At 44.0% G+C, this 16,232-nt stretch overlaps 1 protein-coding gene across 1 annotated transcript in view; it reads left to right on the top strand.

Annotated features, from left to right (window-relative positions):
* The window catches only part of KIAA1143 (KIAA1143 ortholog), a 39,730-nt gene extending 28,702 nt beyond the window's left edge, over window positions 1–11,028 (top strand). Inside the window, exon 4 of the mRNA XM_053984378.1 lies at window positions 10,154–11,028. Coding sequence (XP_053840353.1) covers window positions 10,154–10,189 — 36 coding nt within the window. The 3' untranslated portion in view covers window positions 10,190–11,028. The remainder of the gene's footprint in view (window positions 1–10,153) is intronic.
* The last annotated feature ends 5,204 nt before the right edge of the window (window positions 11,029–16,232 follow it).

Here is a 16,232-nt window from a genome sequence, read left to right as displayed (position 1 = left end):
TAATATACGAGTAATTATTAAAGCTGTAAAAGTTTGAACAATAGAAGCACAGAAGTGGAATGACCTGTCTGAAGCCACATGCAGCCAGGTCTCCTAACATGTTGTCCAGTGCCCCTGGGCTGTGACTCAAGAGCGATGGCCAGAAGCCTCAGAGAGGAGCACAGGTGTAGTTGTGTCATGGCCTACATTACTCTGAGTGGTGTGGGTGACAACAGCTGTGCCTGTGTCACTGCCAGGACTCAAACATTTGCTAGCAACCAACATACAAACACTCTGGGGATCCTGGTGATGTAGTTTGACTCCCACCATGTGCCGAAGCCCCTGCTGCCCCCGTTTTCCCTGCTGCGATGTCCCTTGCTGGTAGAGGGGCAAGTACACTGTCACAGCTGCAGGCTGGGCACAGCTGGTGGCATGCTGGCACAGTGACAGCTGGGACTGTCAGGTGGCACGTGCCACCCAGAGGGATCTTGGAGGTGGGGTTTTGCTTGTGGTTGAGATACCAACTTAGCACTTGGGAGATTTGCATCCATCTCCTCGCTACTCCTCAGCCTTTGTGCTTCCCCCCCAGCTGTAAAATGGGGGTCACACCTCTTTGGTGCTGTTTTAAGGCTAAACCCAGTATTAGGAGCAGTGACTCAGAGGGCAGAGAGGTTTGGAGGGCACCAAGTCAGCCATTTCAAAATCAGGTCTTTGCGTGGTAACTCAGCTCTTCATGCTTTACAGGGCATTTATCTGATCCCAGAAGCTGCAGTTCCTTTCCTATCAAATTAAGGCTATCTTGGCAGGTCCATGAGTTTTGAAACTGTTCAGAAAAGATTTTTGCAAGGAGTAGCAATGGCTTTTCCCCTTCACCGGGCCGTATCTTTTCCAATTTGCCACTGTTAATAAATATTCTCATTTCCAAAATCTGGATAGAGGAAGGAGGGAGCTATAAAGAGATAACTTTCTGAATTCTCCACAATACTGTGTTTCCCGGCCAAAATATTGTTTTATTACTTTAAAAAGTGAAAATAATTGGCTGTAGCCTTGAAGTGCCCAAAATGCACTTAGTGACAATTCCTGATAGACGTCAGCTCTTCAAGATCCAAATTATTTCAATATTTTCTTGAACATGGTATCTCATTCCTTTCTCTAAAACTTTTACTACTGAGCACTCTCTTTAAATAATGAAGTTTTAAATAGTGTGTGATAGCAGGTTTTATCTACCTGGCTAGAAGACAATGAAGGTAATGTCACATGGCTGCCTCTTGTGAATAACAAATGGCCTTACTAGGGCTCTCCAAAACAAGGAGGGAAGGGCACAAAGTAAGCAGCCTGTGCTTATACACCAAGCGTCTAGTTTTTAGTCTTTACATTCTTTGTACTTGTAAAGAAAAAATCTGGGAGGATGAAAGGCAAAATCTCAAGGTCATGCACTGATAAGGCCTATCTGGTAAAGAGACAAAGCAAATAGAACAAAAAAAAAAAAAAGTCTATGGCACAATGCAGTAGTTTATTTTAGTAATCCTCCTAAGGAAAACTAATGATTGGACTGTTTTTCAGAACACAGTAAAAGATGTAACCAAATAAAACCTGAGTGCAGCAGTCCTTTGAAAGGAGAGACTAATGACAACAGAAGTCTTTGGCAACATTTGTGATGATTTTTGTCAGGACAGCTATTTTCTCCCAGCATTGGTCTTTTGTAGAGGCACCCTCTATTAAAACAATACATTATACCTCTCCTCTCCTCTCCTCTCCTCTCCTCTCCTCTCCTCTCCTCTCCTCTCCTCTCCTCTCCTCTCCTCTCCTCTCCTCTCCTCTCCTCTCCTCTCCTCTCCTCTCCTCTCCTCTCCTCTCCTCTCCTCTCCTCTCCTCTCCTCTCCTCTCCTCTCCTCTCCTCTCCTCTCCTCTCCTCTCCTCTCCTCTCCTCTCCTCTCCTCTCCTCTCCTCTCCTCTCCTCTCCTCTCCTCTCCTCTCCTCTCCTCTCCTCTCCTCTCCTCTCCTCCTTTCCTAGCCACCTCACTAGTATTACACTGTTTGCCCCAAATTCTAAATGGTATTTACTTTAAATCGTCTTTGATTCAGTTACTTCACCCTGGCATCCCATCAGCTGGCAAACACAAGTAATGAAATGAAGGGAACACAGTTAAATTGATATCTTAAATGCACACAAATCCCACATGCTGTGGCAACAACAAAATGAATAACAAACACGCTGCATGAAAATCCTCTTAAGTTCCTTTTTTTTTTTCAATTCCAGCCTTGCATACAGGAGGAGGAACATCTTAAAAATAATCCTCTAATATTCCTGAACTAACAGCATTGGCATGAGGCAGTGGATGGTCTTATGCTTCTCTGCATATCTCAGACAATCACAGCTGCTGCTAGTGAAATAATGGCTGCAAGGGGGTTGGAAGAGGGAGAACGAAGAGAAAAAAGGGAAATGAAAGCCTTGTAGGTGGCCTTGTCACTGCCAAAATTAAATATTTTCATTGGAGCTTTTTCCAGTCAACGATTGGCAGCTTTATCCAGAGGCCTTAAACAGAAAAAATCTGTTTTGAGAGTGACTGCTAATGGGATGCAGCACTATCTGCTAATGTACATGAATGAATATCTATTTAATAACACTTTCTCTTTAAGATACCTTTCTTCTTTCTTTTCCTTTAAATTCTTGCCTACCAGGTCTGCCTGCTTCCCTTTGCCCTAGAAATTAAACCTTGGTACTTTATGCAAGATTTATGCTGGAGACATTGGCTGGTATTTCATTGTCAGTCAGGATGTGATTCTGCTGTGACAATTTCAGCTATATTTTTATGGTAGCTGTAGTTAAACCAACATGAAGCATAAAAACAAACACTTTTTTTTCCTGACAGAGTTCATTTATATCAGTGAACCAGACTAAAAGGTGCACTATCCAAAGCACTTTCAGCTGGTTTTACTTACATCTGCCCTAGAGGGCTTTGCTAGCCTGGACATAACTGGGCTGCCAGTAGCTCAGATGGAGTGTGGGGGTGTGGTGTGTCTGTGCATGTGTGCAGGGAGGGTAGCTGAAGTGCAGAGTAAATAGTGAAAGAAAAAAAATAGGTCTAATTATTCTGGTGTTTGGGTGAAAACCCCCAACTGATGAAGTTAGGAGAAAAATTAGTAGGGCATCCTGACATGTCCAAGACCCACTGACTTCTGCTGTCTGTTGGATTCGGTGCAGGTGTCTGAAGAGGTTGCTGACTTCTGCCTGTTCACCTCACCTCAGCCAGAGCTTACTCCTCTCTTGAGGCAGGCTACGATGGAACAACTGACCTGGTTGTTCCTCCAGCTGCCCCAAGCAATAACCAACCATATTTGATTCACAGAAATTGTTCTCAACAAATGCTTTATTCGTAACAGTCCTGTAAAAGATCTGATTTTCGATGTCAAAGTTTCCTGCCTGCTCTGGACTTCTTCAGTTGGATTAGAAGGGTGAACAGAGCACACAGGAAGAGTCCCATTAAGCTAGAAAGTGATTTCATAGCCACAGCCATCAGCAAGGACTTTAATCAGCAAGGACATTTATCCTTGGGGCTGAAGTCCTTAGTGACAGTAATCAATGGCCAATGGTTTTTTCCTTCCTTCTGCCTTAATAAAGCACAACCCACAAAATCAGTGGTGAAGGGACATAGGAGGAAAGGAAAAAAAAACCACAAAAGGAGATGCCAGGCAGCCCCTGTGGTGGTGAGGGGGCCAGAGGGACAACAGTGGGAATGGAGGCATGCAGAGCCCCAGGATGCAGGAGACAAGGAAGATCCTGAGCAAAGAGGGAATGGGAACCTGTGATCAATAGGCTCACATTATTATGAACCCATAATCTCAGTATGTAGAGTGGGACTCACTCATTTGCTCGCTTAAACCTATGTTTTCCCCTTCAGTTCAGAACCATTCAGCTGCAATTCCTTTTTTACTGGAAACTTTTCCCAATTTTATTGGAATGTCCTTTGTCTCCCTTTTCCCTTTATGGCACGTAGTCTTTGCACTGTTAAATATTGATGCATTCTCATTCCACAAAGTTGTCTGCCACTTGAGTTTCTTTGGCCTTGCATGGTGTTTTCTCTTCAGTGCTTGCTTTCAACCTCTATGGACCCAGAGAGAAAGGGGAGTGGGGGCAGACTGGGGTGAACTGACCATCTACAGTAAGTCAGTGTAATTCCACTGTCTAAATGAACTGAATTACTGTAGCTGAGAACTGGCTTTGTCATGTCTCCCTCTTCTGTGTATTTTGTATTGCCTGTTGTGGGAAAAAAACCCACAAAACAACAGAAAACCCCCACTCCACCAAAACTGTGGTTCTTTCTGGTTTTGCTCTCCTAAGAGGTGCAGCTGTATGCTAATAGTTTACTTCTCTAGTGGGAGATAGAAAAGGCTATAGCATGCTTTGATAAACCAGGAAGCAGACTCTGACACTAGTGTGCAGGGAGAGAAACATATGGAGCTTTTTTTTTCCACTTTCTTTCCCTCACATCAATTTCACAGTCTTTTAGTTCTGTTGACCTCCATAGAGTCCCTCCTAATTTACAGCACCATAAAGAAAATCGGAATGATGCCCCCTAAAATGTGCAGAATTGTTTTCAGCTTGCACTGAGGAGCATGGCCTATTCCAGGGATTTGCAAAGGCATCTCTCTGCTCGGTGAGTTTCTTGCATTATAGACCTTCTCCCATGCTTCTGCTGCTATTACTGGCATATTTTATTTGGATGGGTAAGAAAGATACAAACAGCAATGCAATCACACAGTCTGCTGCTTTGGAAGAATCGGAGAGACTCAGTTTCTGCCATGTTTTCTTTTAAACTCCTGAAAGTTGCATGGTCAAGGCTAGAGCAACAGTCAAGCCCTTGACGATGACAATACCCCGAGGATGTGTTTGGGTTTACTGATCTGCTGATTGATTTCACACCACGAATGGACTGGAAGCCCTTTATTTTGCCCTGTGACTCCCTGTGCCCTGGTCCATGTCCTGGGTGTGCCGTTAATCAGACTATATGGGCTGTTCCATCTTATTGCTTAATTAAGACTTGTCAGTAATTTACATGAGATTAATACCTATTTATATGGAGCTGGAGTTTCATCTGTTTGGGGGATGAGTTATTGAATTGCATAATATGAAGTAAATCAATAAAATATTACTGGGAATGAGAATGACATTCTCTCCCTTGCATGTCAGTCCTTTCACCCAGCTCAGAGACAAAACTCACTCAAGGGAGACGTTCGTGTGTGCAGTCAGGTTTCCATCTTCCAGCTAGATGTGATGTCTATTAATATCTCTGATCACCTTGCTCTCATGACCTGAATCATAAAGTCGAGACCTGAGGGAGTGCTGCCAAGAATGAGAGGTGCTTTTAACCAGTTACAGTGTAGTGACCCTGTTATGATATGACTCACATCCCAGTCTTTCCAGGGGTGACTACAAAACCAACACCCTCAAACTGGTCTGAAGTTGCTATTAAATGAGTTCTTTGTATGACCATTATTCATGACATTTAGCCTAATTGCGGGGTTTTGTTACACTAATACAACCTGTTTACCAAATGAAAATAGCTTCCACTTAATATCATGTCTTGATTGTGTTCCAGTGCAGATGAAGATTTTCTCCTGACTGTATTTCCTGCCTGTGGTGACTTCCCTTGAATGGGGCTGAGCAGGACATTTCTCTCATAAGAAGCGCCCTTCCAGGAAAGCTCCAGATGCTCTTGAAAAATAGAACGGGTCTTTCTGTCTTATCTTCCACATCTTTTCTTTCTCTCCCAGGCTTGACCTCTGGGATGGATCTGGCACATGCCCTCTCTCCACAAAGACATATAGTTTCCCCTTAGTGGGTGGCTGGTTACTTTCCAGTGCCAATTTTCCTGCTCTTCCACCCAGCCTTATCCCAAATTAGAAAGTACAGAGGCTTTGTCCTCTTGTTCCTTTCTGTAAATAAACATTTACTTTTGATACCATTTGATTCACAACCTGTCACAGAAGAGGGTTTCCAAGAAACTGAAAGCCTATTTTCTTTGTAATAATTGTTCCTATCTTTGTAATAATCTATTCTAACACATGACCAGAGTCAGGCCCAGAAATATGAAATGGTCTAACATTCAATGACTCAAGTGGCTGCTATAACAAGTGTAAGGAGAGGGGAAAATGCTAATGTGGAGTGAGGGATGGACTTCAGTTCACAGGTGTTTGCTGGGATGGCAGAGTTCATCGCTAGCCTGGAACTTCTGTTGGTTTGAAAAGAACAACTCATTTCCTTCTAAAGTTTTGGCAGAAGAAGAGGGCTTTTCTCTTACTTGTAAATAGTTGAGAAGAGTCTTTTGAGTAGATAATAAAACAAGGACAACCTTCATTTCTAACCAGCTTCTCACTGTCCCTCTTCCTCTTTGTTGCTTGTTTTAGCTTCGCTGCCATTATCAGTGAAAAGTCTCCTTGAATGCTTGTACTATAGGAAAGGGTTCACAGAGCTAAGAAACGAGATGCTGTCTTGACAGCAGACACTGCTTAAAGCAGGGGTTAATGTGCTTTTCTGGCCTCAGATGAACCCGGTTTCAGGGCACTCCTGTGTTCCAGCTGTCCTTTTCCTTTCCTGCTAAACATCATCTCTGCTTTGTATCTGCCACCATAACTGCAGGTTGGAGGTGCTCCCTAACCCAGTTCTGTCACAGTAATCTGGGTCAGCCTCAACACTTCCAGTACTATGTTTATTTTTGTAACTCTCATCACTTCAGCAGTTGGGTTAGAGAGCCCTTTCATGTGCAGTTATGCTGACAAAATTGAGGGGGAAGTGAGCTCTGGAGGGGGCTCAGCGGAGCCGGACAGGGGTGCCAGAGGCCCTGACAGCAGGCTGACCATTCCCTAAAGACACAATAAACAAACCTGGGAGGAAGGGACAGCCCACATCAGCTTTTTAGCATCTTGAGGCTTTTGTCCTCTCCAGATAATGAGAGTAGGTGGGAAGTATACAGATTTAGAAGTTCATTCCTCAATTCATTATGTGCTTGCATATTAACAAAGGCTAAACTCCTTTCACCTTGCCATGGCCTGTCTCTAGCCGAAGTGACTGATTTGAGACTCAGCATTGCAGTGGGCCTTGTAGGGTGCAGGTCAGGTACCAAGCTACAAAATATTTTCCGAAGAGAGGGTCATTACAGTTTCTCAGGTGTTCCTTCAAGTTGCTGAAAACGTGCATGGGCATTAAAATAGTGCAAAAGCTGATGAGCTCAACCTCCATGGAAACAGCACAGCAGCAGATGGGTTTGCTGAGGAATGTAACTGTTGGCAAATGCCAGGATTTTTTATTTAATATCAAAAAGGAGAAAGCTGCAAAATTTGGATCTGAACTTCCCTGAAGTTTAGTAGAGGAGCAGGGAGGAACTGCTTGTATCAGAAGTTTTAGTCTATCTCCTTTTTTGATATTTAACTGTTGTCAAAAAGCATCAGTGAAAGAAAGAAAATAAATAATCTGGACACTTTATTTTATTATTAGCTACGCTTGATATTTTCCTATTTGCTCTTCTTCTAACCCTTCTCGCCTCTATTTCCAGCCTTCATTTCACTGAGATTATTCTACATGCTAGAGCTGTTTCTCTATTTAAAAAAATCAACTACACAATCTTTAGACATTTGCCCCTGGAAAAGAAGCACACTGTAAATAATATACAGGAGTAAGAGCCTCATGACGATCTGAGTCCAAACAGATGTCACTAACTTGGAACTGAGTAAAACAGCCCTACTACCTCTGAAAACAAACCAGCCCTGCAGTCCCAGCCTCTGTCACCTCCTCAGTAATATCTGATCACTGGAATAGGCTGGGCAATTCAAGGAAAGCTGTCCTTTGCCTCTTGTGAAGCTGGCACACAGGCACATACTGCCAGCTCAGTGTTGAATTGTTATGACACCAGAGCCGCTAAACATTTTACACACAGTTGGAAGCAGCTTTTACATGACTTCCATCTCCTCAGGCTTTTTTCAGCCTCTCCCTTTAGCCAACAGAATGAAAATGTCAAGAGTGTTCTCAGACCCACTCTCCTGGGCACATTCACCTGAGTGAAAACGAGTTTGTGGCTGTGAGTGCAATATACATTTATTGAGCTATCTCCCGAGATACCTGTGGTCACTTTTTCAATTCAGCCCTAACTAACTCCATGTCATGGTGGAAATGAAGCAGCCGGTGTAAATAAATAGATGTTTTGTGCCTGTGGTTTAGATCACTTAAACTGTCTTTTAGAGTTGAAGTACAGAGTTAAGAACTGACTGTGGAGGAAAAATGTTAGCAGCTACTCACAACGCAGTGTACCCTGAGCAAGGATATCTACAGAGGACAGTGCCTGAGTGCTTGCAAGTGTTTAGATTCATACTTAAGTTTATAGCACTGTCATTTTCCTGTGGAGCCAAGCTTTTAAATGTTAAATTAAATTGATTCTCAGATTTATATCCGTATTTGATATGCACACATGCACGTATTTATACCCTCATATACCCATGTGCTTAATCTAACTTTTCACCTTTGATCACCTCAGTCCTTAGCCGTGGTTGCTTGGGAAGACTTTTCTTCAAGAACAACTTTTTGGTTGTGATGTCCCCTGGGATTACATAGCTGGAAATCTCAACTCTAATTAGAACAAATTTATCTACTTGTAAATGTGAACATATAGCTGAGATTTCATACCTTTAAGCTTCTGCACATGCTCTGGCCAAGGGCAAAAATTTATTTTTCAAATACAAAATCCTGCTTCTACTCAAAAATCAACCATCCAATCAATCAATCAGCTAGTTTGTTTGCTGGTTTTGCTGTATGCACAATATCAAATCCCCTGAAAAGTGACATTTGTAAGAAACAATTATCAATATATATCATTATGAGTGCTTGAAAAGAAGGCTTCCTGCTACTGCATGGCTGAGGATTTCCAGAGGAGCACAGCAAGGGTTTTCAATTGTAGCAGGTTGGAAAAAAAAAGATTTTAAAAAGTCAAAATGACAACAGAACTGCTGTTTTAGGGAGTTGCTTAGACATTTTAAAATGCACCATTTATATTTATTTTCCCTTCCAGGTCTCTGCTAAGACAAATTAGCAGTATAGATCAAGGCATTAAAAAAGAAGACTTTAATAAAGTCTCAGATTTAGGTCTTGTGCCTATGAATTCCTTGGCATAAACAAAGGCAGTGGTATGACACAATAAAAATCCAAGTATCAGTCATGCCATGGTGACTAATGTAACTCACTTGTGGCCTCATTAATCATGAATAGAGCAGGCATCCAAAATTCATGTCAATAACAGCTTTACACCACCCTGGCAAATAAGAAATCCTCAATAGAGATCCTCAGATAGAGTGAGAAACCCTGGTCCTTTTTGGTGTAAACCACCTGAGCTCTGCAAAGGGCTGACAAGCAATGATCATTTTTCTTAGCTGAGCATCTGACCTACTTTTGCTATTCATTATTCCTGTATTATTTTTTGGGAGTCAGCAGAGTTCTTCTTCTGGCTCTGAACAAAGTGTTTGTCTTGTAATCTAACCAGACCAGGGATGTCTCCAAATACTCTTTGGGAATTTTATAAAAAATGCTGCCTCTGCCTTAGCTGTAGAAAATAAATTGAAGGTTTGTTTCCCCTCAGGTGAAACTGATACCATCTTAGGACACTTTTGATCGCTAGATAAGGGGATCACACAAGCAATCCTAAGAAACATTTACCATTTGAGTTGTTAGATTGTGAGAGGGTGGTAACTAAAAAAGGAAATATTTGGATAAGTATGGGTAGATTTCTTTAAAAGCTCTTCACTTCCTTCCAAGTTGTGCATGTGGAAGATTTTTCTTGCCTCTCCCTGTCTCTATGCCTCTAGAGCAACATTCATTTGGGATGGGGGAGGGGAGACCTGTTGCTGTCAGGACTGACTCAGTTGAAAAGCCATCACTACTTTTTGGTAGGAGTAGTGTCCAGGTGGATTGGGTCCTTGCTCTGTGTGACCTCACTGCCATGCACTAGTAGGAGGGAGGCAATACAGATGCTGGGCTAAGAGCAGGACCCTCCAGCTCTTTTGGGGGCTCTCTGCATGTAGGTCAGCTTAGTCTAAGAGCCAAAAAACTCTGTGAGGAGAGGGGAAGAAGATCCATTCCTCTCCTGCATCCCCTCTAAGTATATCTCTATATATTTGCTTCAAAATTCAGACTTTCCCCAAGAAGCTCATCGTAGAATGGTGCTGATCAGGAGCCCTCCTGACTGCTGTCCAAGACCTCCATGTGGCCAGACAATGAATGCAAGACAGTCTGCCTTTCCAGCTCATCCGTGCCCAGCCCATTCCTGGGCCCCAGAGAGTGAGCTGCACGTTCGGGTCTGCCAGCCTGGAGCCTGCAGGATGCCTGTGGGGCTGTGCCAGCCTCCTGGGGCTGCATCTGCCACGCCTGCCTCAGCAGCAGCAGCGGAGCATCTGGAGGAAACGTGAGGTTCAGATTTCATGGAGCGTTCTCAGCCCAAGGAAATGGCACAGCTGACTGTTCCTTTCAACACGAGCTGCCATGCAGGGTGACAAAAGTGCAGCTGATGGGCCACATGCAGCTCCTGAGTGCATCTGCTGCTGCTGCTCGTGGTACTTGGTGAAAACCCCCAGCAAGGTTGAAGCATGATGTGTCCTCACCTCCTTGCCTCCTCTCCATGTGGCATCATGGTGCAGGAGGAAAAGCCAAAAGCAGCAGAAGACACATTACCAAGCATCCTGATTTCCTCCCCACTGGAAAAACAGAGGTCCCTATAGGCAGAAAACTGGTGCTGCAATATTCCTCCCAAATCCCAGCATCTTTAATGTGCTCTCAAGATAACTGAATATCCAGTTGATGATATGTAAATGCCTGTCATCAAGAAGGTCAGATATTTTCAGCTGAACTTGATAAGCTGGTCGTATGGAGGAATGGAGACTGAAAAAGAAAGACCTGGACCAGAATAGTTTTCTAGATGTTTAGTGAGAAGGTAAAAGTCATTCTCTCTCCCTAGGGCAGAGCAGCTCACATAGTGCTTATGTAACTTGCAGGTCTAAGGCTTCATTTATAATAAACTGACCACATGAAAAGCAGCATGTCCGTGGTGGTGGCTGTTCTTTTGTCTCCAATGGTGATGATTGCTTTGCTACCAGGGAAATTTGTGGGCAGCTGCTCACACTCTCTTGCACACCCTGAGCTGACTCAGGGCAGACCCACTTCACACCTCTGAAGCTACAGCAGGTGCTTCTTGCCCTGGAGTTCACTCATATGCTGAAAAAAGGCCATGCCCAGTCTCTTGACAATAGACTTTGGTGCAACTGTTGCAATTCTAGAGTATAACTCCATCTTGCTGGTTGCTGTGGTTCTCCCCCATGCCTCATTTGTGGGGAGAAATGATATATTTAGGTTCATACCATGAATTAACATCGAGGCAGGTTCCTGGTATTGGACCCAAAGTGGAGGGGCACTCAGGGGTTGAACTAAATGACCTCCCAGCTGCTGAACATCCTAGATTAAGGTCAGTGTGTGGTTACAAGCACTCTAAAGGTTGAGCACTGATGTGGTGGTAATTGGATCTCACTGGGCTGGTCAAAGGGGAGTTCTACTTCCCAGCAATTATTGCCTGGGGGAGGGAAGGGGAATGGAAGAAAAAAACCCCAAACCTGGAGGCAGGGAATTAGAGTAAGTGCTGATGAGTTGGCAGATGCTGCCGGATCAATGGCTGTATCATGGCAGGGAAAACAGCGACAGTCCTCTCAGAGCCATCAGTCACTGTTGTTTTGGGTAAATGCCAGCAAACAGAGTGAGAGGAGAGAGAGGAAAGATGGGGGAGGGAAGCACCAGCCTGCTGGGCCACTTTTAATTATTTTGGGTCACATCAGACAGAGAACTGCCCACTGTGACAGATCAGTCCTGCTCAGAGGGCTTGCACGCAACCCAGGGTAGCAACCAGGACTCATGTTTGCGGATCTCCTTTTATCCAGAAAAAAAGCCCTGCACAACTCAAACCACCACAGCCAAGTGACAGGCAGAAGCATATTGTACACATCCACGCATCCCCATGCCATGCAGGGCTTCCCTGGGCTGGAGCAGCAAGGGGTGTCTGTCTGACAGCACGTGCAGCAGCACTACACAACTTTCTGCGCAAGAGCGAGGGCAGGGGAGGCTTGGTGGTACCATCGCTTCCCTGGATGGGAGCCAGAACATTAGCACATCTAAGGTAGGGCTCATGTCTCCACATGGCTCAAGTTGTTGCCATGGCCTCCAGAGGGGATCCTGCCATTTTTCACTCCTTTTCTCCTTCAAAGTCTTCAGTGGGTCTTGTGGCAGCACAAGTGCCCTGCAAAGTCTTCTTTATGAGTGTTTTTTGCACCAACAGCAAGGTGCTGTCATAGGAATGGTCACTGACTTTCTGTACTTGATTGCCATCACTAATTCCTCAGAAGCTTTTAAAAAAGAAAATAAAGAAATATCACCATTCTATAAATATTTTTTATGGCAGAATCCATCACTGCCACACATAATTTCCTGTTGACTTCACTGGGATCTGCATTTGCATTCAGGTTGCACAGTCAGGTTGTTAGTTATGCAAACTCACCTGGTCCTCCTGAGCTCAGCACAAATTCAAATGGACATGCCCTCATGAAAATAAATCCTTCATTGCCCTGCCGCAGATTTTAAAATACTAGTTTCCCCAGTGGAAATAGTATTTGGTGTTTCTAGAACACTGATGATGTGTGGCTCCTCCTACTTTCTTCTCAGTCCCTCTTTTAGTGATGTTTAGTTTCAGCCTTCTGTCCCTGCATCTGTGCTTCTCCTTCAACTTGATAGCTTGTGGTGCTGGGCTTTTGACTATGCTAATCCAAGTTTAAATAATAAAAAAAGGCAGGTTGGTTTTATAGTGCAAACAATTTTACCCGTAGACAATTCAGGGATGGAAAAAAGCAAAAGAGAGGTAAAAATGACAAACCAAAATTTACTGCCACAATATTAAATTGCAGTAGGAGCCAAAATTAAACTGCTCGTCAGCCACACCGGTGCAGATAGGAGAATTAGGCATTGTTTCTGTTTCAAATCAAATGGGTGTATAGTCCAGGGGTGCCAGTTTAGCTCATATAAAGGAGAAACCTTCATTATAAGTCTGAGAGGCCACTTTAATGAGCTGTTTTAATCTGACGTAGTTCAGCTGATTGTGGTGGCTTTGGCACAGGCGCTGCTGTGCTGTGTGGGGGATGAGATCTGCTGTGTGCCTTTGCCCCCAGCAGAACCCGTGTGCCCCTGCTGCCGCTGTGTGGCTGTGTGCCCCACGGGTGTTACAAGCACACCTGGCTGGTGGGTTCTCACTTGCCCCATTTGACTTGGGATTTTTTATCTGCTCTGTTCACTCCCCACATTTTCTTCAGCTGGCGAGGTCTGGCTAACAGCTTTGGCTGGGGGATCTCAGGAGTGGGCAGCTTTTGTTTCTTGAAACTTAGCAGCTCTAAATTACTGCCAGACTGTTTTTTTTGTCTGTCAGACTGGGTTTTCCCTCCTATGATGTTCACGGTAATGACTTCTTGTGCTACTCTGTCATTTAGGGGGGACATCTTTCTGCTGTAAACACACTGCTTCCTTCTTTCCCCAAACACCTTTTAACTTCAACAAAGTTAAAGTCTGGCATTCAGATTCTTAGTCTGTCAGGCTGCTGCAAGCAGAGCAATAGAAAAAGAAATTTTAGTGCTATCCTAGACTTTTTGTGTGACTTCAGAATGGTTATTGTAATGGCAGAGTTGATCAAATACAGTAGAAATGTTGTTTTAAAATATTTATTACTATTCCAACTGATAACTACTCAACAACAACTCATACTTTATTTACTTATTTGTTTGCTATTTGAACATCTACCTAAAGAGACTTTTCTTGAACAAATACTAGGGGAATGGCTGTTCTTTGTACCAATGCCCTTGTTTAACTTCAAGGAAAAGTATTTGAGAAAGACAAGACAAGAAATGCATGTTTCTCACTGCTTTCCAGCTGCTCTTCATCATTAATTATTGCTATTACTCCTATTGCTCCAGAGTCAGAAGGTCTTGGATTGGGTACAATTACTGTGTGACCTGGGTGAGAGCTGTTCTGGCTTGCTGAGTTAGGTGATCTAACTCTGTAGGTCAGCAGCAGGATCTACAAGGCATTATCCAACCCTATGCGAATGAGGATCTGCTGTAAAGGTCTCCCAGGTGAGAACTCTCCCGCTTTTACAGGTTCCAGCATCAGACCAGTAAAAAGACTAGCTATCACTTGGTGACAGGAGTACTTGGTGCAGGAAGAAGAACATGTACAAGCAATCACAGATTCAAAGGTTAAAATCAAGTTGATAAGTCTCAATGAGGAAAACAAATCAGCAATTAATGTAAGCAGTGCTGGGGGTATAAGAAGCTTGGAGGAGGAGGGGAGTTGATATACTGAGACAGAAGGTTAGTGGATGGAAGTACACTCAGAAGGTGATAGGAGACTTTACAGTGGGATAGAAATATTTTTCACTTGGGGGTTGAAGATTCAGATAGCTACTGAAATCTGCAGTATATTCACTGGTCGTTGTCCCACTTTCCGGTGGTAAATTTATGCCACAAAAAAAGCCCCCAGAATATTTGTCCTCCTCCTTTCTCACAGTCTCTGCCATGTTCAGATGGAGAGGGAGGATGGACTTCTTCATATTTTTCTCCTCTGTCACCTCTCTTTTTCACTACAAATGTCTGTCCAGGTCAAAGCACCCTGAGATGCACATCTCTCTTCCTGCTGGATACGGGACAGGCATTTTGGTCTTTGTGCTCTGGGCTGCCAGAGCAGTAATATTTTTTCCAGGAGTGCAAAATTCTTGCCAGAACTATTTAAAACAAATAAACAAACGATTTCTTTTTGCCAAGCTCTTATTCTATTACACAGGTCCAGTGGCAACTTTTTAATGAGAAATATTTCCTGAGGTTTCTGTTCATGCTTGGACACAGCAATTGCTTACAGAAGCCACATTATGCACACATTGGACTGAGCGTAACAGCGCCTGCTGCTGCTCCTGCTGCTACTGAAAGGAGAGCAACTAATCTCTTTAATTATTGGAAAAGAATTAAGACTTTGATTTTTCTTATTGCAGAAACATAGATATTTTTCCCCCCTGCAGGCTGGGAAGAAGATGCTCTTTGCCTTCCTGTTCTGCTGCATGAGTGAGGGGCTTAAACCATTGGGTGGGTGGCCTCCACCAGCAGCACCCAAAGGAAGAGTAGGATTGTATGGACACCCACCACTCCATTATCTATGTGAGGATTGACACCCATGGGTTTTATCACACAATGTCAGCACTACATGCAAGACTGAGGGGCCAGTTTGCTCCCTGGAACTGTGGTAGAGGCGATTCCTTTGGGTCCTATGGGCAGCAAAGGGGACAGGCTGAGGGCAGGGTTAGGCTCTCTCTAGAAGCAAGGCGAATGCAAATGGCAGCAGGATTGTCTGGGCACCGCTGGAGCTCACTTGTCTGCAGGCGTGCTGCATGTTCTGGGTGTGCCAGGGAACCACAGGACCACCGGCACATCGGCTGTCTCCAGCAGAGAGATGGGCTCGTCATGCAGACAGCACACCTGCTTCTTTTGCCTGGGAGGAAGAGGTGGGGAATCCAAAGTAGAAAGTAATCACAGGGAAACTGTTTTCTTGATAAGGATTTTGTAACTCATTTTTAGGGAGACCTTCCTGGCCACATGCTGCAAAGTCACACTCTGAGGGGCACTGGGAGTTAGAGGAGCTCTTGAAGGACTAAGGAGGGTCTGTTACCAGTCGTTCCCCACACTCAAAGCTGGACCAGACTGGGCTGAAGTGGTCCTCTCTCAAACACTACCAACATTTCGTTAGTCTCCTTGTCTCAACTCACCTCCCAGTCCATTTTTCTGTGCTTCCAGACCCTTTTCCCCTTGTCAATGTTAAAGCAAGAGGAGTGGAAAAGAGCATGGAAAAGAGCAAAAAAGATCCTTTCCATCCTTTCGACTCCCTGCTGCCCTCCCTCCCCACCCCCTCCCCTTCCCACAAAGGAGCTGCAAGTATTCCTCTGCACCACAAAAAGGACCTGCCAATGGGTCTAGGACAGAAAGAGTTAAACTCAGAGGAGCACTAGCTCCAACACAGTTAATCCATATAAAGCTCATGGATTTCTCTGCAGTGATCTTTGTGGTTGTCATTTGCATTTTTTTCCTTTTGTGAAATCTTTTCTTCTTTCCTTTTACACTCGTATGCATGCAGAAATTAGCATATT

Source organism: Vidua macroura, chromosome 1 (assembly GCF_024509145.1).
Source record: "Vidua macroura isolate BioBank_ID:100142 chromosome 1, ASM2450914v1, whole genome shotgun sequence".
NCBI lineage: Eukaryota > Metazoa > Chordata > Aves > Passeriformes > Viduidae > Vidua > Vidua macroura.
This window is presented reverse-complemented; position numbering and strand designations above follow the sequence as displayed.